The 27,568-nt window shown below is 36.4% G+C and overlaps 2 protein-coding genes across 2 annotated transcripts in view; one reads left to right on the forward strand and one right to left on the reverse strand.

Annotated features, from left to right (window-relative positions):
- The first annotated feature begins 729 nt into the window (after positions 1-729).
- Positions 730-17,230, forward strand: LOC139116052 (chitinase domain-containing protein 1-like). Its single transcript, XM_070678557.1, has 12 exons — positions 730-1,024; positions 4,078-4,233; positions 5,246-5,375; positions 7,968-8,015; positions 9,026-9,132; positions 9,913-9,974; positions 11,146-11,238; positions 12,154-12,252; positions 12,532-12,684; positions 14,450-14,527; positions 14,985-15,018; positions 15,562-17,230. Exons 1-12 carry the CDS (start codon positions 908-910, stop codon positions 15,658-15,660), a joined length of 1,176 nt encoding a protein of 391 aa, XP_070534658.1. The 5' UTR covers positions 730-907; the 3' UTR covers positions 15,661-17,230.
- Positions 17,231-17,927: 697 nt separating this feature from the next.
- LOC139116053 (tudor domain-containing protein 7B-like) overlaps positions 17,928-27,568 on the reverse strand; it is a 37,013-nt gene continuing 27,372 nt past the window's right edge. Inside the window, exons 17-28 of the mRNA XM_070678558.1 lie at positions 25,988-26,137; positions 25,418-25,513; positions 25,109-25,221; positions 24,741-24,855; positions 24,134-24,262; positions 22,384-22,503; positions 21,776-21,997; positions 21,114-21,211; positions 20,235-20,712; positions 19,729-19,800; positions 19,088-19,313; positions 17,928-18,814 (exon numbers count right to left, since the gene is read on the reverse strand). Of these exons, the coding sequence (XP_070534659.1) occupies positions 18,588-18,814; positions 19,088-19,313; positions 19,729-19,800; positions 20,235-20,712; positions 21,114-21,211; positions 21,776-21,997; positions 22,384-22,503; positions 24,134-24,262; positions 24,741-24,855; positions 25,109-25,221; positions 25,418-25,513; positions 25,988-26,137 (2,046 nt within the window). The 3' untranslated portion in view covers positions 17,928-18,587. The remainder of the gene's footprint in view (positions 18,815-19,087; positions 19,314-19,728; positions 19,801-20,234; positions 20,713-21,113; positions 21,212-21,775; positions 21,998-22,383; positions 22,504-24,133; positions 24,263-24,740; positions 24,856-25,108; positions 25,222-25,417; positions 25,514-25,987; positions 26,138-27,568) is intronic.

Raw genomic sequence — 27,568 nt, forward strand, 5'->3', positions numbered from 1 at the left:
ACCAATTCCACGGACATGTCTGCATGTGATGGATGATATCGTCATTTTCTTGAGATTTTGGTTAAAAAGACTGTACGAGCTGCCAATTTAAGATGCTTTAAAAATGGGATCGCCATACTGTATTTCAAGATAAAATGAAGAGACAATTTCTTTCTTTACCAGAGAAAATGTTGCCGTACTCAGCGCCTCTTATAAACATGTCCCTAGCATTTTACAAATCTTCACTGTATGGTCAGCAACTCATTTGTTTCTTCATACAGTAGCTTTAAAATACTTGTAACTGACGGATTGTTTTATAACGTTTTTGTAAATCTGCGCTAACCAAGAATTGTAATGCTTCAGTTTTAATCAGCTGCCAACATTATTTTGTAAGGTCTGAAAATCGTCGTAAAGCGAAACATGCTGAGTAAGATCAAAGTTTACGCTGTATTTGTAAGCTTATGCATACAACGTTCTTCAAAAAGAAAGGCTGGAATAAGTTGTTATTTTTATATTTCTTATCCACTTACGACTACCTGCAAAACGTGCAATTAGCAATTATGAAGCAAACGACAGTTTATTTACTTTGACAAAACAAAACAAAACAAAACAAAATCCATGGTCCAAGGCATGGGGATGCGCAGGCTTGTACGGAGCCTGCCCATGTGCATTATATTTTGTCTGAGCAAACGAGACACCCCCACCAAATATAAATCACCCCTTTTCCGGAAGTCGTGCGGCACTGTGGGTAAAGGTAAAGGTCAACATGGCTGCCCCCATCGATCAACGAATCGTTCATTAGGCAAACGTTCTTTCCAGTACCCTGCCATATTCCAACCCAGCGATCTAACTCGGTGTATCGCGAAATAGCTCAAGAACTCATCGTCGTGCCTAGGATTTTTACGACTTGCATCGGTATTTTCCCGCAATGTGGAAAAACACCGTCTCGGCCGCTTTTGTCGTCTGCATCTTGTTGATGACCCTGACCACCGACGTCACAGAGACAACTTTGACGGGAAAGGACAAGAAAAACAAGGACGAAAAGGTCAGTGAAAGATTGGCGATGTCGTGCCATGCGTTGTTGTTATTTTCGCTTGCTTTCATCCGTTAGTCTGTCACAGACGATAAACGTGCGCAGCATTTCGTCAATAATTAATGACGTAATAATTTCAGAATTTATATGCAAGATTGAAGATGATTGCAAGTTCAGATAATGTTTTACAGCTGTAACCATAGACCCTAGAGAAAGGGCCTATGCTGTAACACCCACGCTAGAGCATGGCTTTAGGCGTTGAGAGATAAGCAGGGCGTTCATGCTGAACAAATTCACAGAAAATGATTTCTATTAGAGTTCTCACATTTTCTAGTTTGTACGATCTGGCAGTGGTGGGAAAAATGCAAACTTTAATATCTTCACATTGACATTGCAATGAATACTTGGTCCTTTTCCTACAAAGTTGGTAATGTTTCTTGGTGATCATGACGTGTACGAAATACAGATATGAGACATTCAACGTCAAAACAACCATCAGTAGAATTTTAATCTTTGAAAAATTAACGACCACATTCAAACTATTGATGAGCATGGAGAGTGGATGACATATTGAATCTGGAACGGAACTTGTAGGTTGACTTGTAAAATTTGATTGAAAATTGAGCGTACTTTCATCTAAAAATCCAGTCTGGTAATTTTGAACTATTTGTTGGAGAAGCAGACAGTTAACTTACATCCCTGGAGAGGATTAATGACCTTATTCTTTGATCAATTAAAATGAAAGAGTGACACTTATCTTAACTTGTGTATGACTGTAAGGTTCATTTGCTAAGAATAATAAATTATATATATAGATTTACCGAACTAGGTATTTCCCTGACACATTCTGCGATAACACCCCAAAATGTTGCAGCTTACCGTGCTAGGTATCAATTAGAGCTATAGCAATGCCAATGAATTCATAATCATGTTGGAAAGCCATAGAATCTCACTCCTGTACACATGCAAATTGAAAAATATAGCATCAGAATCATCGCTCTAGCAATTTGCTAAGGTAAAAAATTAAGAAAAATAGCAGTCTTTGTTTGACTTACTTAGAGTGCTCTGAAACTTTTAAGTTGTCTGAACTCTGTGGATCAGTTCCAGAATTTGTTGATATTGTCTTTAAGCAGTCTTGTAAAATTTTCTTGAATCAAAGAGGACACTCTTCAGTCAATTGAGCATCACATTGATGCAGCAGGCACACTGGCTTTGCCATATGAACCAGGGTTTTCTCGCGACTGCACGATTGCGCAAATTGCGCATTTCGAGCCATTTTCTGCCCTTTAAAAGTTACTTACAGCACGAAAATTGCACACAAAAGACAGTACACAAATACGACCATATGATGGTGACCGAAGCTCTCAGTGTAGAGACCTGTGAATTTGCTGTTGTTTCTGGCCCTAAAATGTCAAGTCTGTCTGCTAATTTTGATGAATGGGGCAGAAATTGCCCCTTCAGTGAACATGCAGATAAAACACTGATGAACAAGTATTAAAATAGTGCTGGTCAGTTGACATTTAGTTCTTCACTTTTCATTCTGTGCTGCAAAGACTGACCAAAAATTGCTAGTGTAACACATACATGTAGAGTGATTCCTGCATATAACCATATCACATTCCCATAATGAAACTAAATATCTCATTATTTTTTTCAAACTTTGGAAATTACTCTTATAGATGTGGCAACATGAGTACTTTATTACCACCAGTATTATGAAACTGTAAAAAATCACAGATTACGCAGTTGGTCTGACCACAGACTGCAACAGTTGCATAAATATCAAATGTGTCAGAATTTATATCAGCTGCAGCCGATGCAGAACTTAGCATATTCTATTATTTAGTAACAAATGTATAGTTAAGTGTAACAGAGATACTCTACAGTGTTCAGTTGGATCTAGGGATCAAAACTCACATATCAAAATGATACCTGTCACTTCCATATATCACAACAAATATATTTGTCTACTCAAACACACTGCAGATAACCCAGCACCCCTTTATCACTGTGCATAAGCGTAGTTGAGGAATAAAAAGAAACCCACAAGTCTTAGTGAAGGAGCTTTGTGCGACATCCATATGAGTATTTTTGTGCCTGATTTGTATCATTTAACCTGTTCTCCCCCTTTCCCTATAAACAGGTCCACACTCACCATTCATAACAATGGCTTTAGGCCAAACCATGGTTATGAAAGGGTTAAGACAACGTGAAGTTGTGTAAATTCTCCTCACAAAAATTATAAGTTTAAGCTCTGCTGTCAGTGACTTTTTCTGAAAATGCTGCTCAGAAATCTGTCATATTTTCCACAAGTTACTTGTAGGAAAGCCAAATTCCAATCTTCTGTTTTTAGTGAGTAATAAAACACTTTGAATTAGCTGCATGCCCATTGTTAGCTATAAGCTGGAAAAGCATGCTAGGTAAATAGACATGTTTTACGCAGTATTGCACATGTTTGACCTCAACAACACTGAACTGTCGTAAATGTACTTATTTCAGCTTGTTATAACAGTTTGACCTGTAAATCAATAATTAATCTGAGTCCATTCATAGCTTCCTTTGAAAGACAATAATCACCCTTTAGATTTTGCATGGTTTGACCTCAACACTCAACTCTTGTTGTAGTCCATTATAATTTAACCTTTAAGTGTTGTAATTTTTCCCACCAAAATTTTATTTCAACATTTTACGAAATTTTATGAATTTTCCTGTAATTTTTTCAATAATTTGGACCGAATGCATACCTCATTTCATTGGATACAGTTTTTTATCAAATTTTGGTAAAAATCTGAAAAAAAAATTGACTGGGGTATGTTTTATATACATGTACTTAGGTGATAAAAATCAACTTTTGTGCTCAAAGGGTAAAGGTAGAATGTAGCTTGAGGACAGATAATCAGACTCTCGAACTTTCATCAAATTCATGACCATATTTTTTTTCTACCACTTGTAGGGGCTAATTTTGAAGCTCGTGGAGCAAATAAAATTTTCAAAAAAGTTTAAGCCTTTCAATTCCAAGGTGTGTACATGTACCTACCTCACGTATTTCCATTTTTCGCACACAGCCAGCAGTGAAGTTGTCGGACAAGACAGTTGAAGAGAGAGGACTCATTGTTGATAATCCGAAAGCCAAGGAGATAATCAAGGAATTTCAAAACTATTGTGACAAAAAGAAAAATGTGAAGCAGTTTGAAGGGGAAGTACTTGGATATGTAACGCCTGTAAGTACAAAAATGATGAAAGGGACAATAATTGCAACATCATTTATGGCCTATCAAACTAGTACAATTTTGCTGACTCCTAAAAGCATGTTGCATTAAAAAGAACACGCATTTGCCATGTCAATGCATGCTAGTATACAAAATGAAGTGTGATAAATGAATGCTAGTTCAGACTCAAGTTCAACTGTCAACACTAACAGTAGACTTTACACCTGGTACAGGATGAGTTTATTGGTTTCATTATTGGCATTGTAGCATTATTTTAGTAGTAGAACCAAACAACATATTTTACAAGTAGAACATAAATATCTGAAATACACCAAAAGCTACAGCTAACGGAGCTTGAAGTTTTGACAGGGAATCATACCATAGACATCTTAATCTTTTCACCCCTGTTCCCAGTGAACAGGTCCACGCTTACCATTGATAACAATGGGTTTGGGCCAAACCATGTTGGTGAAAAGGTTAAGTATGTAAATTTTAATCAATCCCATTATGTTTGCATGCAGGCTAAGCTGATATTTACCCTGTACCCTGGTAGCTATATTTCGTATGGAATACATTTTAACTGTCTGGAATTGGGGTGAAAAGTTGAAAGTCAGACCCTTGGATACAACCATTGAATTTTCGTAAATAGAATGATATGGATGCTAAAAAAAGAATATTTGTAATCGTTTAAGTGTAATCCTACTGCTGTAAAACTGATCCATGCAGATAACCACAGATTTTCATGAATTTCACACTAAAAGAGAAAATCACGTGGCTTCAGATCAAACATACTGCCTGTATTTTAATGTTCATCTAACGGTAAATATTTTCCATCCAATGAAAAGGTGATACAGACTAACAGAGAGTATAGTGTTCTGTCAACATCTAGTACTGTGTATGATAACAAACTGATAAGCAAGCAACTTATCTACGTGCGATTTGTTATTACTTTGATTTATATTGTTTGAATGACCTTTTTTGTGTTCAGATATTCATGAAAATTTCCTTTGCATATGTAACCTAGTGGAATAATCATGGTTACGATGTGGCAAAGATCTTTGGTAACAAGTTCACATACATATCACCAGTCTGGTTGCAAGTCAAAACTGATGGAGACCAGTATTTCATTCAAGGTGGCCATGACATTGATCAAGGTCAGTCAACTTATGAAGTATCTTTCAGTATCTTCATCGGTATTTGCTGTATGTCCCTTTCAAACCATTTCGCAATAGTCCGGTCCAGTCTCATTATCATATACAATGCAGTTGATAATGAGACTGGACCAAATTATTTTGGTGATAGGGGAGCATTGATCAATGATTAAATACTGTGTTTTTTTATGCTATAATTGACACACTTGTAAATTGCCACAATTTGGATTTATTATTCTAGGTTGAAATTTATGTATTGACATAAAAGTTAATGCAGGGCTGAGGTCTGGCTGAGGTTGTGGATCACAAATTCATTAATTTGTAGCTCAAAGCATCAAATTCACCTGTGCACTGGTCCAATTAGCCAACTATAAATGGATGTTTTTGTTTGTTAAAAATATGTTTGCAGTACTATGCAGTCAGCTTGCAAGATAATTTAGTTTATAGTGGTCCCTGGAAGCTCCAAACACAATGTTGATTTACTCATCCTGGTTACAGTAACTGAATGCATTGTACAAAGTACATGTAATGATTACCCGTCGGTACATGATTTTGATAGGTCGTAGTGTAGTGTACATAAGTGTGATTTATGGCACACAACAAAGAAAAATGTTTTCAAAGATTACAGTATACATTCAGAATGAGTTATATGTACATCAAACATTTGTGTAGCGCCCTATATACTATATTTTGAAGTTTGCTAGGTTCCTCATAAAATTTGGGTGTTCATGCACTTGTCTTGGTCAGCAATACTGTAGTATAATCATGAGCTACATTCTTAAAATGGTATTATAATGTGTTTGTCTATCTGTGAATGTCAGTGTTTGTTGATCCAGTATATTTCTCAATCTCTCAGTGATCCAGTATTTTAAGCAAAGGCTTTTGCAATAAAAAACTAACCCTTACAATAAACAAAAATATTCAGAATTAATATATGTATTGAAGCACGTGTCAACAATAATTGTCTCAAATTATTATATATAATCCCATGGTATTTTTCTCTGTTTGACGTCATCGTATACGAGTGTTTTTCGCGGAGCCGTACAACTTCGAGCCGAAGGCGAGAAGTTGTGCGGCTCTGCGAAAAACACGAGTATACGATGACGTCAAACAGAGAAAAATTCCATGGGATTATATATTTATCACATGAACAGTCTTCTTATTTTTCTTTGATGTGGATGGATCAAAATTATTGTAACAAATTGCATGATTTTTATCGAGATTTTGTGTTTTATTTACGCGGATTACTTACATTTAATGAGTAAAGCGGTCCGTCACCCAGGAGATGTGCAAATGTTTACAGGTATACTTTCATTCATAAATCCCATTAAGCTAAAAAATTGATACATGGAATGGTATCTCCACCAATCAGACATACGGATTCGGTCACGTGCGCGTGTCAATCATTGTCTCGCGCTGGAGCGATGCCAAGGCAAGTCGGCCATCGGCGGACATAACTTTCACCGCGCTAGCGTCGTAGCGACGGATAACGATAGTATTTTGAGTTATTTAGAATATTTACAATTATATTTATAAAGCGAATGGCGCAACGGCACGATCGAAACAGTACTTATCATTCTTAGAGATGCTGGGCTTTTAAAATATCACAATTTTACGGCTTTGGCGAGCCCGAAAGTTTCAGATCGATGACACACACAGTGTATAGTAGTGGGCACATGCCGTCACCGGTCTCCGCCGGTGTCCATCTCAGTCGTCAATGTTTTCGTCATACGGACTTTGATATTTGCTGTGACACATGTATCGCCCGTAGGTACTTCCCAATTTTGTTACTTGACGGGAACTCTGTTCTGTTGTGAGTGTTGTCCGAGTCAACTTTCGAAATGCATCTGATTCTACAGCGCTGCACTGCAGAGTTTACGCTTAACAGTTCGACAGCTTAGGTTTGATTCCGATCGAGAAACAACGGAATGGTATTTGTGTGATGAAGGAAATTTATCGTTGTTCGTCGATATTTGTGCCTTCTATGTCGCTTTCCTGAAGTTTATACGGTATTCATTTATTAAGTTGAACTTTCGTTGAGGTGTATCTTTCGGGTTTATCGCCAACCGGGATCGCCAGGTACGACGTCGCTTGGCGATCGCCAGGTACGACGATGTCCACATTGAGCCTTGCAACTGGAGCCCTGACGTTACTGAGCCAAACGATCGACGGTATCCTCATTCGATTCTTTGGAATAGCTAAAGCTTTAGCGACTCGAAATTTCGTTGGGCATGCCTTCTATGTTTCCGTGTCTGAATTTATCGGGTCACCCTTTTGTCAAAACTTGAATGCCATGAGAGCACGGCATCGATCATGACAAATCGGTCTGTGTCGCGACGTGCACGTACGAAAGGTACCATTGCAGGAAAAAAAGTTCCGGTTGATGACGTACAACAGCAGTAATATGGATTTCTTATCTGTGCTGGTGTACGTCACACAGGTGGAGATACGGGCCAGTTCATGTGATAATAAACAATAGCAACTTAATTCACAAATATAATCTTTTCCTCATTCAGGTTTTCTGAAAACATACATTTTGTTTAATTATATCATGATGCAGATAATGATTTTGATGTGTGCCCTTTCCATTGATAGGCTGGATATCAGACGTCAAGAAAAAGGGGAAAAGGAAAGTGAAAATATGTAAGTAAACTTTCCAGTCTGACTGATTATGTCCTTGATAGTTTATAAATGGTAGACAGATTGTCTGAAGTGTTACTAAAGATATGCTGGTATTTAGATGCATTATCCTACAGGTTATGAATTAGATGGGTTGTAAATGTGGAGAGCAGTTAACTAAATATGCAAATTGTCCTCTATATTTTGCCCACTGCATACCAGTATAATTGTCTAAAAAAACTCAGGCATCTGACAAATGCTATGCTTATGGAATAATGTGGTCAGTTATATGCACTTAGGATATGGGTTAGCTAACAATTTTGACATATTTTAACTGCAAACGATTGTAAGTGATTTACACATGAACAGACGACGGTATTGCTTGCAGTTAGCCCGTAACCTGTGATGTAACACAGTGCTCTTTTCAGTCATTAAGATTTACTACTAACATTGCAAAATGTAATGGTTTATAATACTGAGCTTGCTTACAAATTTACATGTAAGCAGTATTCTGTGCATTCTCAAAGTGACTCGACAGGTTTAAAGTCTTGTTTATGTTATCCATACTACTACCAGGCATGTACTGGTATTCCTTATATGAGATATTGTAATGAAGTCAATCCAGGCTGAGTTATGGCTTTGACATTGACCCAAGCGGTCTTGCAAAGGTATTTTTGATTGGTCAATGTGTGTTTGAAACTGATAATTGGCAAAGTTTCTTCTGATCATTAAAATTTGTGTGATAAAAACGTCAGTGGAGAGGTTGATGGAAGGTACAGCCTATGAAATGAAACCTTGTAAGATACAGTCTATTAGTCCAAACCCAAAGCCAGACATGAGTAATACCGGTACCTTCTATACAAGACATGTGGTTGTGTTTCATAAGGTAGTTATGTTAATTGCCAGTGAAATTTAAATAGCTTTTGGTTGGTCAGTCTTTCAGATATTTTGCATGGCAAGACAAACCTACGAATATACTGGAAAAATTTTAGCACTAACATTGTTCATTTGTTGATTTCCAATTCTCATTTCAGTTCCCAGGTTGCTGTTTGATGGTTGGTCTCCTGAAGATTACAAAACATTGTTTGCCAAAGAATCCAGGATGCAGCTGCTGGCAAAAACTGTCACAGATTTTTACAAGGTGAGGGAATTTAAACTATTACCTTCTGGTATTCTGCTAGCTTTATTGTCAGCTAGAATGCACAGCATTTGAAATTTATCAAAAGAACTGCAAAGTCCATTCAACTCCCTTTTCTGTAAAACTTCTCAGCAGAAAGGCTAATTATTTTGTAAAACTTTGCCACACACTGGTAAATACTTGTTTTAACATAGATCAACCTTTTATACATGATTCATGTTGAATTTAAAAATTTTCACATTTTTTCAGTATTAGAAAGTTTGCAAACACCATTCTTAAATTTGGGGCAATGAACACCTTCAAAATAAATTGTAGAATTTTTATTCATACTTTGTCCCGGTACTTTGTCAGAGAAACTTATAAGGATAGCCGTGCAAATTTCATTAGAAAGTTACCTCAGCTTTACTGGTACTTGAAGTTCAAGATTGTACTTACTTTCTCAGTTTAACTCTGACAAAAAAAATAAGTGTTTGATTTTCACTTTTGAATTGACATGGTGTCAAAAATATTTTCATTGAAAGGGTCACAAAGTGAGTCTACACAACTGTAGACCAGAAATTAGATGTAAAAGAGTGAGAAATTTTGAGTCTGCCTATACTCCACTGTATCCAATAATATGATTGAGCCTTCTCACTGGGGAAGGGGAGATGTCTGAGATGAGATTCAATCACGAGGCTTGTACCAAAGCTGATAAAGAGTTGCAACTGTCTGAGTGAATAGAGGTATAAACTGAGTAAACCTGACACAGGAGTGCTGATGTATCAATTTCTTCTCTATTTTCAGAAAGAAAAATTTGATGGTGTTGTTTTAGAAATTCTCAGTCAGATGCCTGGACAGAAAAAAGAGTAAGCAATGCATCAAGTTGTGCTGTAAATTACATTACCATATTTATAGTTACTTTGTTGTACTTCCATTGTTAGAATCTCAGCTCATTTAATATTCATTGAAAGTGAGTTTATATTTAGTGTATTTGTGCATGATAGGTGATATGCTCTTCAAAAGACTGTCAATCATTTCTGAAGGTAAAATAATTTATGGATAGATACATTTCAATGATCAGCGTAGTTTGCCTGCAAGTGAAATAAATTTTTCTACAGGGATTCAAAATAGATCATATTTAAGATCAGCCGTGCAAGTTGTACACCAGAGATTTGTTTCTCACTGCATCAAAGTTCCTCCAACCTACTCACTCCACTAAGCTACAACAAAACGTAGTGTGAAGGTTAGGCTATCAGATGATAGTAAAAACGGCTCAGATGCATGAGTGCTGTGCAGAGACAGTCTATGTGTGAAAATGTCTGTAAAATTCTGACATAAGGGTACATAATATGCAGTACAAGTGATGTACTTGAAAAAGATATTTTTAGTCCCCGCAGATGCAGTCCGGCGGGGACTTATAGATTGGGTCCCGTCCGTCCGGCCGTCTGTCTGTCCGTCCGTCCGTCCGCAGCCGATTCTCTGTCACCCCTGAGCCCATTTTTTTCAAACTGTGTGCAAGAATAAAGTACTGTGGCATACCTATGCACCTCAATTTATTTTGTGATACGATCCAATATGGCCGCTGGGCAGCCATTTTGTTGCGAATTGTTCATGTTTTTTAACCATAACTAAATTATCCCTGAACTGATTTCGTTAAATGTTAGTACACAGATAAAGTACTATGGCATATATATGCACATCAATGAATATGCGATATGATCCAATATGGCCATTGGGCGGCCATTTCATTGCGATTTTTTCATGTTTTTGAACCATAACTCAACTAGTCCTGAACCGATTTCATTCAATGTTGGTACACAGATAAAGTGCTATGGCGTATATATGCATGTAAATTTATTTTGCGATACGATCCGATATGGATATTTAGGTATCACTATTGACTCTCAAGGCTAATTACCAGAAGCTTAGATAGATTTTTTGAGCATTTGTCCGAGATTTTACAAAAACCCCATATTATTTGCTGAAATCCAAGGGTAATCAGAATAACTTATTGATAGTTGTTACAATTTGTTTCAGAGATGCAATTCACTTGATAGCAGATTTGGCAGATGCAATACATCAAGAAAATATGAAATTTATATTAGTAATCCCACCACCAGTCACACAAAGGTAATCATCGTGTTTTTATATCATTGATATAGGGTTCTCCACAGTGGGTTTTGAGGGGTGGGCTATCCTTCTGTTTTACAAGCCATCTATTCATATGTTAATGACCGTACAAAAGAACACATTTTCATGACAAAAGAATGGTCAAATTGTTCATTGTTATGTAAATTGGCTGCCCCTCTGTTTTTCCAAGCTGTGAAAAAGGCTACTGATACTAGTATTTCCATTTCAGTATATTTTTTCATGAATAATTTCTGACAAACCACACAATCTGCCGCACATCTCCACTTCTACTGCTTCATTAGTTTGGCAAAGAATTCATGTTGTAAGGTGTTTAAATTTTAATTTGATTTATATGTGTGTCTTTCAAATAGCTAAGTGTTTTTTGTTCGATGCAATAAAAAAACTGATGGAATAATAAAAGATATTGAGTCAGAATGAGTTTTCAATACAATGCTTTCTAATGCTGTCATTTGTACATTGAAAATTACTAAGGCCAAAAAAAAAAAATTGATTTGTTTCTGGTCGGCGCGCGCATCACTTCAAAGTGTGTGCGTCAACTCTTTTTTTTCCCCCGTTTTTCATTTGCCCCTATGGAAAAAAGGGGAAAATGTATCAAATTCCACCAAAATAAAAAAAAAATTGAAAAAAAAAATCGCGTCACCGCATCATTTATGCCACATGTCAATAACCAGAAACAAACCTATTATTTTTTTTTTTGCCTAAGATAAGTTATCATTTTTCTTTGTAGTGACATTGAATTTACAAATTAATCAACTTAGAAGATCACAAAACTGATACTTTTGTAAATATCGCATAATACAGACATTGTTCCTGTCAAGTTGAAGTATCTCCCGCCATAATTTTCAACTAGTTTCCTATTCATATATTTATGTAAATATTTTTCTTTCTATTCAGCAACACACCTGGTATGTTTTTAAAAGAAGATTTTGATATCCTATCACCAGTGGTGGATGTCTTTAGTTTGATGACCTATGATTTCTCTTCTCCACAGAGGTAAGACATGTCAGCAGGTGTGATTGGGTATTTTCACAGTGTTGATCAGATTTACCAGTGTCTTAGCCAATCAGAATCACAGAAACATCTATCATTAATTCTGTTGATTTGCCTGTTGATTCCAGAGAGCAAAGGAAATGATGACAACCAATATGAATTTGAAATGTGTAAATCCATTCTAGCAGTTTTCATGTATCTTTTCTCAAGAATTATTTGTCTTCTTTATCAAACTGACCAATGATCAAAATTATCTGGTTTTTTTTCTGTTTGTTATTTTAGACCAGGTCCCAACTCACCTATAGGTTGGGTCAAAGCATGTGTCCAGGCCCTCGTCCCTGAACCTGGTCCCAAGAGACAAAAAATACTCCTTGGTTTAAATTTCTATGGTTACTTGTTCCAAGGGAGTTATATGGAAGCTATTCTAGGAGATAAGTAAGTGTTATGATTTTTTGTAAACCCCATCACAGCTGTATCGTTTTTGCATTTTATTTTGAATAAGGTATTCGGAATCAAAAGCAACTTCTGTGAAAATACTTAATTTTTTACCTCAGAACATTCAAAGAACAAACAACTTTTTAATTGAAACAACTAAATAATTTTCAAATTGTGAGTAACATATGACCACCACACAAAAACTTTGAACAATCAATGGAATCCATCACAAAGGATTCAAATAGTGACATTTTCAAAGACAATATGGCTTATTATATTACCATGCCCTGTCCGTCACATTTTAATTGGTCGAGCTGAACCATGTGACTGACCACAAATACGCAATAATGGTTTGTTTATGTACCCGTGAATATGAATAATATCGTAAACATCATAACATTTCAGCTAAAACGTAAATTGTAATTTGTGCAAAGATAAATAAAATGGAACACTTGTGGGCCAAGTTTAGACACTTTTATGAAAAAATTTCAAGATTTGCAAAATTTTTACGGACCCTGCGCTGACCATTATTGGCGCGGGTGAGAGGAAAGCCAAAATTGACAGGCTCAGCAAGCCTCGCCCGTTAATTTTTGGCTTTCCTCTCACCCACGCCCATAAATAAGCATTAATGATCAGCACATCGCCTGTTATTTCTATAATAACGGGAATGCAAACATCTCTCCAAAGATTTAATGATATTTTGTTTTGGTAAGCAAAATACAAAAAGACACAGATAAGGGCTTGAATATGTAATCAGTTTTCTGTTGATAATCCTCTAGCTCATTATCTTTTTATGCATATTCTACTTTTAATCTTTGTTCAGCTTATCTAGATTTATCCCCATATTGCAAAAACTGGGATGCAAAGATAAGAGTATGATAGACCCACATAAAAAATTACAAAACTGAGGTGAAATTCCAAACGTAAAGTGCTTCATGAAAAAAATGAAAATTGAATAAACTCTTATCTCATGGCTAAAAACTGGACCTTGCCTATCTTTGATGCTTGATTTACAATTTCATTTTGCTCACTAAAATTTTCATAGGCATTATTTATGGAGAGGTGTGATATCATATTGTGGGAGTGTTCTTATCTTTTTGATACATTTGTCAGGCCAATAATTCTCATTAATCTCATCACTGCTTGAACTTAATCACACAAAATTATTCATAAGAGACGATTGCTATAATGGTAAGAAATGAAAATATCACTCCCTCTGCAATTTAAACTACTGCATACGATTCCATCCATTTCTGTATTTTAATAAAGGAATTTGACAGTTCTGTTGAGGAAAAGATTCATTTTTACTTCTAGTTGAAAAAAAGGAAAAAATTTGTTTCTGTTGAAAAATTACATTATCAGTACTATTATTACTTTGACCTTGATCCTATATTTTTCTGCAAAATCATAAAATCGTGAACGGACAATGACTCTCTCTGTTTTGCCTGTATGAAGGTACTTTAATTAGTAGAACACGCTGTAGAGTTGCACCTTTGAAACAAAAAGGCTGTGCATGAACATTCAGAACTCTGTGCAGGTTTGCTTTTATTATTTTATTGAAAATAATTGAAGTATTCCACAGTCTAGTGGTGGAAGGGCTTATTAGTAGGATACCAAGCTGGAAAAGTAATCATATGCTTCCTCAATGGCTTTATGTGAGAGCAAACATAATTTAAGTTGTTCCTAAATGAACTTCTGGTGTAGAAATTTATTCCATGTACCCAAGTACATCATTTTTGTCTCTCTATTTCACATCTCTGTCCAGATATATTGACACCTTGATAAAACACAAACCAAAGTTGAAATGGGATTCAGTGGTGGCAGAGCATAGCATTGAATACAAGTAAGTCTGATGTCCTACGCTGTTTTGCCAACACACTACTTTTGTGTGTAGTTGAATTGCACAGTGGTGTTGTATGAACATCACAAACACTACTAACTTGCTCTTTGTTTGCTTGCTTTGGCCAATGGACAGACCCTATGATGTCTTTGAAGAATGCATTTCAGCCTGTCCTTGCTGTTTGTAAGATCTGAAGTTTTGTGTGGTTGACACGATATTTTCAAGTTTATTTGCTAAATTGTCATCACTATAGAAAAGAGGAAAGTAGCATAGCATAGGTGTTAGTAAGACACATTCATTATCACATATGGCAAACTAGTGACGTAGACTGTCCATTTAAAGCAGAATATAAGTTTATCACAGTGACAGTGTCAGAGAGGTGGAATATATTATTCCTTTTTTGTGTCATGTACATGAATATTAAAGTGTGAGAACTACGTGTCTTTTTTCACATTTTCAGAGGCGGTCACAAAGTGTTTTTCCCAACTTTAAAGGTAAGCTCTTCATTAAACTTTCAGTTCTGACTTCCAAATTTGAATAAAATGCAGATCAGAGCTGACTAGAACTTACACCTCTACAATCTCTGCCATGTATTGTCCTACACAGAAAGATATTTTCCAAGCCTACAGCGCCCTCAGTGTTAGATTTTTACAACCCTGTCAAGGTCTGCAAATAGCATAGGTATGCTTTGTTGGAAGGTTTGGCCAAAGTTAATCTGATGTGTTCGTTATTGAATCATAGACCCTGTTAGAGTCTATATTGAATTGAAAATTAAGTTCAGTGACCAAAACAGATTATATAACCTTATATTCCAACCCACAGCCATCAACTCAGTACTTGTTGGTGTCTTGATACTTGCGGCAAAATTCAGACTGAATTGATTTAACATTTCTCTTGCCCTCTATGACTGCATCACAATGGCTGATTTAAGTGTGTTTCAACCTAACAACATGCAATAATACTTCTATCCTTTGATTCTCTTTCCCCTGATATGTACTTCCGTCCTAATCCTTCATTTTTTCCCTTCAACTTCACAGTCTATCCACATGCGTATTGAACTGGCCAGAGAATTGGGCAGTGGAATCTCCATCTGGGAAACAGGACAGGGACTGGATTACTTCTATGACCTCCTGTAATGTTTGATGTAACAATCTTAAAATTATTGTTTTCAGAAGGCCAACACTAATGTGTGTGTACAAATATAATGTTTTAGAGCTGTACAGAGCATGTGTACTGTTTGGGGTTCATGATGACAACTAATGTTGTTACGTGTAGTTCAAGTTGGATGCTGATAAACATGCTATGATGAAAATATGTACACAGGCACAAAACTTCACCAAAGTGACAAGATGGCAGTATTGTAGAATAGTGGGTTACAATCCAACATTAGCCATGGGGATATGTTTGTTTACTCAGCAGGGAACTAGTATATCTAGGTTCATATGGTCCATTCTATTGAATTACCAATCAAAAGAAAAAAGAAAATATGTTTGTTAATCCTCATGCAGTGCTTTCACAGATAACAAAGTGGTTGTGTGAACAATCTGATAAATTTTGCATAGCCTAGTCCTAGTAGTCTGTCCTCGGTACAATCACTCTCTTAGAAGCAGGCAGCTAAACTATGGAGCATGTGTTAAAAGAGTTTTTGGTGGGTTTGTTAATTTACACTCAACAAAATGAGGCTACTTTGGTGTGCTTGTAATACTCATACATGTATGAGTTATAATTTACATCTGGATATCATTTTTCATACAAATATCAGAGATATTAAAAGATAAATGTAGATTTCTTTCACATGTTATTGCCATGCAATTATCCCAGAAAAGTTCCAATTCTGTTTGATTTGATAATTCAAAACCATTCTGATTGGATATTAATTTTGTTTGCATCACAAGAATGGCTCCTGAAATTTTTGAAGTACATTTCTGTGCTGCGGGGACACAAAATAAAATTACAGAAAATTGTACTGCAGTTTTGTTTATTGAAAATGAAGTTGTGATTTCATCGTGAAAAAGTCACTGCTGTTCAGAGAACTATTTTCTTTACAGTAAATTTTTTATTCATTCCCTGGTATCTTGTTATATACTTTCATGTTGTCTGTTATTGTTTTTGTTTAGGTTTGGCTTAAAGTCATTTTGAAGTTTGGTTTAAATTGTCACAATGGTATTTCATTTTCACACCATACGTGATAAAGTCTGCAATGCTCTACCATGGAATGCTATAGGAAAATATGGAAGAGTTGATACACAGAAAAAATGCTAGATGCTACAAACGTCACTACAATTTATTATGTGTGTGTATTCCAGTCTAAATTATGAAAAGTGTGGCTTTCTGTTATATTATGACAGAAAGCTACACTTCATTTTGACAGAAAGCTACACTTCATTTTGCAAATGTCACAGTGTATTTTCGTTTTAAGATTAGACTGTAAGGCAGCACTGTTCAAGAGAATTGAAATATTCAGCAAGTCCTTGTTTTCAGTTCTAATGTATTCTAGGATCTTAGTAATTGTATATCTTCACCAAAGTTGCCTGTGTAGAAGCGATGATACAATTCTGATGTTGAAATCTAAATAGCCATTTACTCAGGGTTACAGGGAATCAAAGCAATAAGTAGCAATCATTGAAACTGCTAGAAAGTCATCAACATTACAAGATGTGCAACTGATTTTATGTAAATCATTTCAATAAAAATCATTGCAAAATCTGTCGTTTGTCTGATCCTGTCCTGAGCATGGCCCTTAATATGCAAATAACTTGGAAATAAGGACTTTCGTTTTTGGTTTCTGATTAAAATTCAACACAGAACTTTGTTGGCCATGTTTCATAAATCACTGCTGCACAATGCTGTCAACACATCAAGCTTTTCTTGTGAAATGAAGATGGTGGGTTGTGAACATTTTTAAGATCTAAGAATTGGCCTGAATTCTAATTTTTGACTTCAAACAAATCAGATACAAAAACTCTGCATCAGCAAGAAAGAGTTTTGTATTAAAACCTGTCACCAATGTAGAGTACAGCAGTCTTGTGCCAATGCTGGATACCAGGTGTCATATGGTTCAACCTAATCTGGCCATAGAGGGCGACATTTGCATGAGCAACATGGTACAGATCCAAAGATTTCAGGACTAAAATTTTAACTTGTAATATAACACCTGGGCCAGTTTTTGGAAAACCTATGAAAGGGAAAGTGATTTGACATTTATGCCTTTTGTTCCACTTAACTTACATCACAGTGTTGCAATGCAATCGCAACATATCAGGGTCCTCCTCCAACTAAACATTGGCTGATCTGTTAGGTCCCTAGTAGTTTCCAGAACTGTCTTTAAAAAACACCTCCGTAGTGGCAAGTGTGCACTTGCTCATTTTCATGGTGTGAATAAATCAAACAAAGTGCCACATAATATTTTCCACAAACTATACATGCTTTATTTGCACAAAAGTTGAACAAAAGGGCCAATCATTGAAAAACACTGTCATGCCCCAGAACATTTCTAACAATGTCTTTCTGGGTACACATAATTTGCTGGAGACTGAAATGCCAGCAATACATAAGTCAAACAACTTGTAGTAAAGAAGCAAACACAAATGTCAAAACACATTCCTACGTGAAAAATTTGATTTCACCATAAACGATGGCAGTGATAATGTGCATTGGAATGACTCAAAGTATATGTCCTATCATGCACACAGATTTCCACAAGTACATCCAAATTAGCATACTGTACAAAATATGATCACCAAAACAACACATATTTCAATTGAGTACTTCTGCGGCAGGTTGGGTAGGATCAGAATTTCATAGTCCTGTAACAAAACTGTTTAGCAAAATTCTTTCTGAGTTTGGTTTTTTCCCTATAATTTGTTTTCAGTAGATTAGGACAATATCTCCCAACTTTCGATGTTGGACCAGCTTTAAAATTTGACACACTGTGTCAACTGGCACCACAGTATTGGTTTTGAAGTCAGTATTTTACATGAGTACTGCCCTAAGGTCTTATCATGAGGTCAATATGTGTTCATATTTGTCCTGAGAGTTCCTGACAGCCAATCAGATTACAGCATCACCTTCCACTCTCGTCAAGGTCACAAAGTCCTTCATCAATGAGAAGCTGTTCAATGTAAACATCCGCATTGTCATCTGATGTGTCGCACAGATGTGCTTTGATAACTGTCTCTCTATCAATCAGATTCTTCTCAACGATCTGGGCGACAAACTCTCGGCGGTAGGCAAGCTCAAAGAATCGGTTCACGGCTTGGTCTGAAAATCTGTCCCCTTTTGCTTTAACACCTTAAAGGATGACAAGAAAATGTAGCCATTGAAATTGAAAGTTTTTCTGTCCAGTCTAATATAACATATATGTGACCTCTGAATCAAAAAAATCTTTTTATTCAATACAGTTTTGCATTTTCTGGTATTTTCAAAGTCAATACTACAACACTAAGTGACCGTTTGTTTGTACATATTTCCTTGTACAAGTATCAGTAACCATGTTACCATGGTGACTAAAAAGTCACTGTTGCCAAGGTAACCGACAGTCACTGTATTGCCATGGTAACTCACCTGCCAGTGATGCAGTGATGGCTTGGAACGGCAACTTTCTGAACTCTGACACCAGTGGTTGGATGTTCTCCACGGCAACAACGTCATAATGACCCAGATCTAACATATACATCGCCACCATGTGTTCATTGAGAACTGTCTTCAACTGAATTCTATACCAATGTTCATCATCATCGTAAAGTGCAGCGTAGAACCCTCCAATTTTCAATTCTGGGCATTTATATATCTGAACGTGAGACACAAAGTCACAAATAGTAATAGAAATATTTTTTAAGGGTAGAGAGAAAATATTACCAAACTCAACAATGCATGTATTGCTAACAGGTAGTGTGGAAATGATCTGATAGATACATACAAACCCTATACACTATCAAAACAAAAAAAAGAACTTTGTCAATGAAACAAAATGTCACCTGAATTGCATGAAACTCTGGTAAATTTTGCCTCACTTCTTATGTAAATGTCTCAATTTTTCACACCAGTGTCACCGCATTTCAAACTGTCAGAATTCTGATGAAATACACTCCATGAAATCAAAGCCATCTTTGTAATGGCAGAATGAATATATTGTAGATTTTAAAGAAAATAAGAATTCTGTTGTTATTCTAGAGACTGATCATCATAATAAATGAATGACTTACATGATTTGTATAGAATTCCTTCATGTTGTCAACTAGACTGTTAAGATCATCATATGAACTCCATGGCTGACACTGCATCAACAAACGTTTCATGAAAACTGTTAATAACTCTGTACCAATCCTGAGTTCACAGCTATAACTTCAAATGTGTAACTCAACATTTCTATACCTGTCCAATTTGTTATTTAAAAATCCAAGGAGTTTCTGATATCTATCAAAATATAAAATCCACCTTTGCAGGGACTGTACACGCATATGTCTTTTGGTGGGAAACTACACTCTCTATACAATCATGCTATCAGTATTTAACATATGTTAAATGCTGGTGGTACATTGCCTAAATCTGGGAAAATGGTGCAGGTTCTAGAAGTACTAAGTCAAAAGACAGTGGAACATGATTCCTGTAGAGATACTTCCTATGAAACTCAGTACTGGTATGTCAGCACAGATGTGAAAAAATTTGTCTGAATTTCTTGGTAGATGTGACTGCTTTGAATGGGACTTACCATGAAAGAGTTTGGATCTGTGACAAGGGATACGTGTATGTCCATAAATTCTCCAACATCAGGTATGGTCAGGACAGGTGGCATGGGTAGCTTATCGTAGTTTTCTATTTCATCCTGCCAGTCACCTTGTGATCGGACTTCCTCATATGCTGACGTACTGTCCTCTTGTAAACTGTCAACATGGCCTCTTTCAACAGCCTGTTCTGTGATGTTGTCAACTTGTTTAATGTTGTTGTTGCTATAGTCTCCATCACCATGGCAACCAGTCAGTGACACTTGAAGATCGGGTGAATCATCACTCAGTGTTACGCGTCTGTCAGTTTGACAAAGTTTCTGTGCTTCATGAGATTCATTTGTAATGACAATTCTATGATCATTCAACCTATGGTCACTGGGAACTCGGACTTCATCAGTTGCTGATGATGTTTCTGAGTCCGATGGGAGTGGGACGTCAGCTCCGTCAATAAATCTTTCAATTCTGTAACCATATTAGAATATGATATACAATATATTAAGAATCACAGTAATTACACAATTTAAATACTGCAGGTTTTTGTCTTACAACTATGTTACAATGTTTGCCATTTGGTTCAAAGCCTGAGAACTTTACACAATAATCTTTACGGCCCTGATATGACTTTTGCAGACCGAGGTTGTGCGGTGGAAGGGCCCAAGTGTGCGAGGCGAGGGCCCGTATATTGTTTACAGTAAAACGTCTAAATACAGAAGTAGGTCTGGAATTCGACCCACTCATCCAAATTTGGGCTCCGGGCCAGGGCTTGATACGTAAAAAAATGCACGGATGTAAGGGCACTTTCCCCATAGCTTTACACAGGCACGTGAATCTAGGTATATGATAAAGTAAGTATTTGCACTTACAGTGATGGTTGGTGACCCTGAAGAAAGAGCTCATTGAGACTGCATTCATTGCCTTCAATGTACAGTTCTACTGTGGGTGGTTTGGTTTCCAGCAGAACCTGTTATGGTGTGAGAAACAGGAAAATTCAGTAGAGTTTAATAAAAGTAACAGAGCAGTCTTGCAGGAATATCATAGTATGTATTTTATATCTACTGTTCTCATTTCCCATTCAGCGTGTTACACATGGTCTAGGTGCAATAGATGGATTTGAATGTCACTATCTGATTACATAAAATTATTTTCAACTGAACCAATACTATATACAAAGGTTTCCTTTGATATGTAATGGTGGCTGTCACTGGGATCTACTCATTATAAACTAAGTTCTCACTGTATAATGAAGCATCGGTGTTGCAGTTACTGAAAATGGTGACTTTTACAGACTTGATCTGATAATGATGATACACGTCACAGACTTGTGTAAAGGGGATCTGCTGGATACCTTGACTTGTATGCTGATTTCAAATGACTTGACCCGTATACAAGTTAATGTCAATGTTATACAACAATCTCAGAATGAAGTCTTGGTTACATCAATCTGACCGTCTTCTGAAAGTAGCAGCTTTGAGACAATTTTACATAAAACTGAAGGTGACAGACAGCCTTCATAGGAATGTGTTACCTTAATCTGGATAGCTTCATTAGTCGGTACCATCTCCATCAGTGATTTAGACAAATCTGAGTTCTCTGTCTTGCTGGACACCAATCCAGAAAGCCCAGCTAGCTGGCAATCAATGGATTGGTAAGGTAGTTTTGTTATGTGAGGGTTGGCAGTGGTTGGTTCTCTCAAGTTAGATATTGAGATAACTTCTCTGTTACCATAATCCACATAGAGTACTTCAACCTAAGTTTGCAGTAGAGAAAATTTAACAAAACAACACGGTAAAATCCAAACAAACAAATGATTGGAATACTGTACAGGTGTAGACTTTGGAAATCTCTCTGATCAAAAACAAAGGCAAAGTGAAATGCTAAAACAATGAAATGTATAGATAGCTTGATTAATTGAAGTACATCAAAGACAAAATCCCATTCCAGCATAAGCCTGCATGAGGTAGCGTTGTTGCTAGGGTAACCAGATTCACTCAAGCATGAACTTCTAGATAATGTCATGTAATATTGACAGTAGCATGGCACCTAAAATACAACTTGTGCTACAACTATAATCTGTTACAAGACACATGAGGGCGCTCTTGACTTTTAGGAGGAAGAGTTCTTTGTTAGTGGTACCTTTTTAGTTGGTAATATTTGTTTCACAACAGCTCTGTACCAGTTACCATCAGCTGGATATTTGGCACAGTACAGTCTACCAATCTGTGGTCTTGTCACACAGTCCTCAGTACCTGTAGCCTGAGACAACACAAAATATTTTAATACAGAGGAATTGTACGTCCTAAAATTTTAACAAGCCCTTTCTGAAGAACACATATTACTTGCCAGTTTGTCTAAGTTGAGAGCGATATTTGAGTATGTTAGTATAGGCACATGCACACACACACACACTGATGCAAGTACTATATTATACAGACAGTGACAGCAGGGAAATCAAGAGGGAAAAAAGAAGACAGGGGCTTCGGCGAGAGCTGGTGTTAATTTGATATGGGTGGAAAAACACAAAACAAGATCTGAGTGCAGTCAGCATAGTCTGCAGCTGTGATAATTAAACTTATATGTTGACAGCTGGTACATGTAGTTAAGCTGGGTATTTAACTAACACTCATTGGATTAACAATTCCAAAGACTCAGGTTCCCTTCATGAATTCATAATGAACTGTGCATAAATGAAGATGTTTTTGCTCATGTGACCATAACATTTGTATTGTATTTAGTATGCTGACAGAGTCTGGTGGCATGAGACTTTGCACGTAGGATTTAGTCACATGGGGGTTTAGTTACGATGCAAGGGACTAAGAGAACTGTACCTCATTAGTAGATGTGTTGGATGAGTTGCATTGCTAATTGTGATGTAGTAATCCTCTCTTAATTCTGTACTCACCTTGGTGTAATGTAATCTGATGTCATTCATTAATTCATCCAACCTATCTAATCCTGTTCCCTGTATCTGCACTGACACTGTGCAATCATCAGCTATGTGACTCTCACTGAATTCTGTACTCACCTTGGTGTAATGTAATCTGATGTCATTCATTAATTCATCCAACCTATCTAATCCTGTTCCCTGTATCTGTACTGACACAGTGCAATCATCAGCTATGTGACTCTCACTGAATTCTGTACTCACCTTGGTGTAATGTAATCTGATGTCATTCATTAATTCATCCAACCTATCTAATCCTGTTCCCTGTATCTGTACTGACACTGTGCAATCATCAGCTATGTGACTCTCACTGAATTCTGTACTCACCTTGGTGTAATGTAATCTGATGTCATTCATTAATTCATCCAACCTATCTAATCCTGTTCCCTATATCTGTACTGACACTGTGCAATCATCAGCTATGTGACTCTCACTGAATTCTGTACTCACCTTGGTGTAATGTAATCTGATGTCATTCATTAATTCATCCAACCTATCTAATCCTGTTCCCTGTATCTGTACTGACACAGTGCAATCATCAGCTATGTGACTCTCACTGAATTCTGTACTCACCTTGGTGTAATGTAATCTGATGTCATTCATTAATTCATCCAACCTATCTAATCCTGTTCCCTGTATCTGTACTGACACGATGCAATCATCAGCTATGTGACTCTCACTGAAATCTGTACTCACCTTGGTGTAATGTAATCTGATGTCATTCATTAATTCATCCAACCTATCTAATCCTGTTCCCTGTATCTGTACTGACACGATGCAATCATCAGCTATGTGACTCTCACTGAATTCTGTACTCACCTTGGTGTAATGTAATCTGATGTCATTCATTAATTCATCCAACCTATCTAATCCTGTTCCCTGTATCTGTACTGACACGGTGCAATCATCAGCTATGTGACTCTCACTTAATTCTGTACTCACCTTGGTGTAATGTAATCTGATGTCATTCATTAATTCATCCAACCTATCTAATCCTGTTCCCTGTATCTGCACTGACACGGTGCAATCATCAGCTATGTGACTCACAAATCCATTCACCTCACCATTGGCCTAAGTGTAATAATAAGAAGACAAGTAGAGATGATCTCAAAAGTAGTTCTAAGTGCACACAATGTTTGACCTTTGACCCATGGGTTGAGTCTTGGTTTTAATACAGCTAGATTGATTAAAATTGAGATAAAAATCTTTGTAACTTTGCATGTCATGAAGGATGCATCATCAACTGCTACTTACACAGGAGTATGTTATGCCTAGAAGAAAATGATGGGAGTAGTCATAATCAATAAGTACATACAGTGTTTTGAAAAGACATTCTTGTCCTGGAACTTTTAACTTTTAGACGTTTCCGTACCTTTACACTTCATGAGTGATACATTCAGAGTTCACAAACTATTACTGTTAGAAACATTGTTTATGGTACAATTATTCATGTCACTGTGTTGTTCAAGTAGAATATTCAATTCTGCTGACAAATTTTAATAAAACACATGAATTTAAGATTCGCATCAAAGGAGCAAATATCTCTCACCTGAGGCAGTTTAGGAGTCAATTCTTCATCAGTGATCAGTTTCAGACAGACCTCATTAACACTGATGTCATCTGCAGTTGATGTGTCTATCAACTCAACTTTGATACCGCCCTCTCTGAAAAAGACATTACAAAAATACCGAAGCAACATTAAGTGGTACATTCTAGACACCCTACACAATTTGGATTTTTCTATGACTATAAATACTATATTATTCATAATCAACAGTCTAAGATGAATATTCTCCTTATCAATCTTTTGCCCCTCATTTCCTGTTTAAAAAGTTCTGCCTCTGATATGATAAACACCGTGTTAATTACAATGTAAGATATCTTGCTAATACACTGATAATATACCACCATTCTCACCTGTTTACAATTTCTGCCACCAGGACTTTACCAAGGGCCATGTCAATTAGCTTGTTCAACACTTTCTCATTTTGACCGAATTGCTCCAAGCTTGCAAGACCACACGCAATTGCCTTTAGAAGGAAATCCAAAAAAGTTTTTAAGCCAGATACCAAAGCAGTCGCATCGCTAAGTTCATTGCTCATTGGAATGGGTGATGCAAAAGTAAAACTTGATTATGTTTGTCAATAAATTTTGAGATCAGAAACAAGATCACGGTGTCAAAACAATTGCAATTATACCTTGTTAGATATGTGATAAACCACAAACCTGAAATGGCAACTCTCTGAACTGAGTTGGAAGAGAATTCAACTGAGATATTTCAACATTCTCACTGTCACCATGATCCATAAACTCAACCAGTGCCTGTAAAGCAAAACACAGAAATTACTCACTCTGCATTGTGTACCGGGGTATTACAGATTATTCACTGTTTCCTCCGAACCCTAGCACTTCTCCCTGGTTTTGGTTGTATCTGATTCAAATAACCAGCCTTGGATAAATGGTATGACCCATGTTTGAAAGCTTTGTAAACATTCTAAACAAGTGGTATGATTGAGCAGATCAAAGACTGGTAAGATGAGTGGTAAACATTGCATTCTGAAAGACCAAAGTTTCAATCTCCAAGTTTTGCATAGCTGGACATACCGTATACCAGTCACTACCATTTGTATTTTATTGAAACGCTCATTTGATCAATTTTTCTGTGCAAATGATCTGTTGTTTAAATTTTGACTTTCACACTATTCACACTCCTTGTCCTTTGTAGAAGGTCTTACTTTCCTTTTACACAACAAAAGCACAAAACCGTACTTAGAGTACCAGGGATGAGACACTCACCTCTTGTTGATTTAATTCCAAAACTTTAACTCTATAGTATGCATCTTCAGACATAAATGAGTACACCTCACCAGTCTTGACATTACGAACGCTTTCAGTGTGCTCTGTGTAATATTTCAACATTGCATCTTCCAAGTTGTCTAGTTTATCCTATATTTGACACAGAATGTGCACATTCAGTAATGAAAGAAGAGCTATTTTTGTTTTTTTTTTGTCAGTTGTAGCTGATCTAAGGCTATGCTGTGTGATTGTGATGTGTTATTTTTCAATTTTTGACAGAAATTTTCATTATTATTACTTGTATCAACTGCAAGGTGTATCTGGATTACATCAGATAAGAAGCTACTTTACAAGCACATAATGCAGTTTAGGAGGAGCATTTAAGTCTTTGGCAGTTAGTTGGGGAGAATTGACATCAAAATTGTTAGTTACATGTATGCTGCAATCTTTCAAGATTTCTCTCCAACTTTGTTATATCAACTTACGGAATTGAGTCTTTCCACAGTAAAGCGCAACATTTGACATTCCCAATTTTGGAGCTCTAGTTTTTTCAATGATAACAGCATTCACACAGAATGATATTATTTTTAGTAAGTACTACATATGAGCATATATAAAAAATAATATTAAAGCTGTATGTCCAGCTCAACAAAAATTATAGATTTTTATCTTTGTAAATATTGCCTCTATTTGCTCACCATTTTGTGACATTTTGTACCGGTACCCCTGTTACATTAGGAAGGGATATCTACAATATTGATACTATTTGAATTGATTTCAAATGCAAAGTAGTAATGTATTATAAGCAATTACGAACTAAATTTATTCTTGGAAAAAAAAACTATAGGGAAAGGGCCAAATATTATGCCCCAAAATATTGGCAACGCGTGTAACTATGTCTGTCCAACTCTATGCGAAATTGATAATATGAGAACAATAAATATAGTGAAGGCTGTAAGCTGCAACAAACCACTCATACATTTGACTAACAATGAAATCTTCCACCATGTAACATTCTTTATTCTGTCTTTATTGAAGCTTGGGTTCTCTTGCAGTTAAAAATTTTTCTGGAAGGCGTCTGTCCACATGTTACGCGCGTTACCTCATTTCCAAAATCAAGATTTTAAAAAAAATTCTGTTGGTATACATTGCTGAAATGTTGTCATTTGAGGGTGCCCTAAATTTCATGTTTTATGGCACAATTGAATATAAACCAATGGCCACCATTACTGAGAGCACCTAAATGGCAGGATGTCTGTCCTCTTTGTTACACGCGTTACCAGTGTTACACGCATCGAAGTAATTGTAGTTTAATTAAATACTGGATAGAATAATGTTAATTTGTTTTTTAGTGTGACAATTCTATCTGTATCAGAAAGTTACTGAAAGCTTTCTTTACAACTATTGATGCACCTCAGATGCCCGTATCGTTTATGAACAAATTTGACAGAACTGATGATGTCTGTCCAATGTTACATATGTTATCCCATAGACAATACAGGGGTCTTCCCTCTGTTGTCTATATGGTTATCCACAGAGCCAATTTATAACAATTCACTTCATAATTCTGAGGTATTTAAC

The sequence above is a fragment of the Ptychodera flava genome, chromosome 17, assembly GCF_041260155.1.
Source record: "Ptychodera flava strain L36383 chromosome 17, AS_Pfla_20210202, whole genome shotgun sequence".
Taxonomy (NCBI): domain Eukaryota; kingdom Metazoa; phylum Hemichordata; class Enteropneusta; family Ptychoderidae; genus Ptychodera; species Ptychodera flava.

Excerpts from the sequence above, each read along its gene's own strand:
- LOC139116052 (XM_070678557.1), top strand. The coding sequence starts at position 908 with ATGTGGAAAAACACCGTCTCGGCCGCTTTTGTCGTCTGCATCTTGTTG. Across the intron at positions 4,234-5,245 it reads TACTTGGATATGTAACGCCT|TGGAATAATCATGGTTACGA; the intron begins GTAAGTACAAAA and ends TATGTAACCTAG. Across the intron at positions 12,685-14,449 it reads GAAGCTATTCTAGGAGATAA|ATATATTGACACCTTGATAA; the intron begins GTAAGTGTTATG and ends ATCTCTGTCCAG.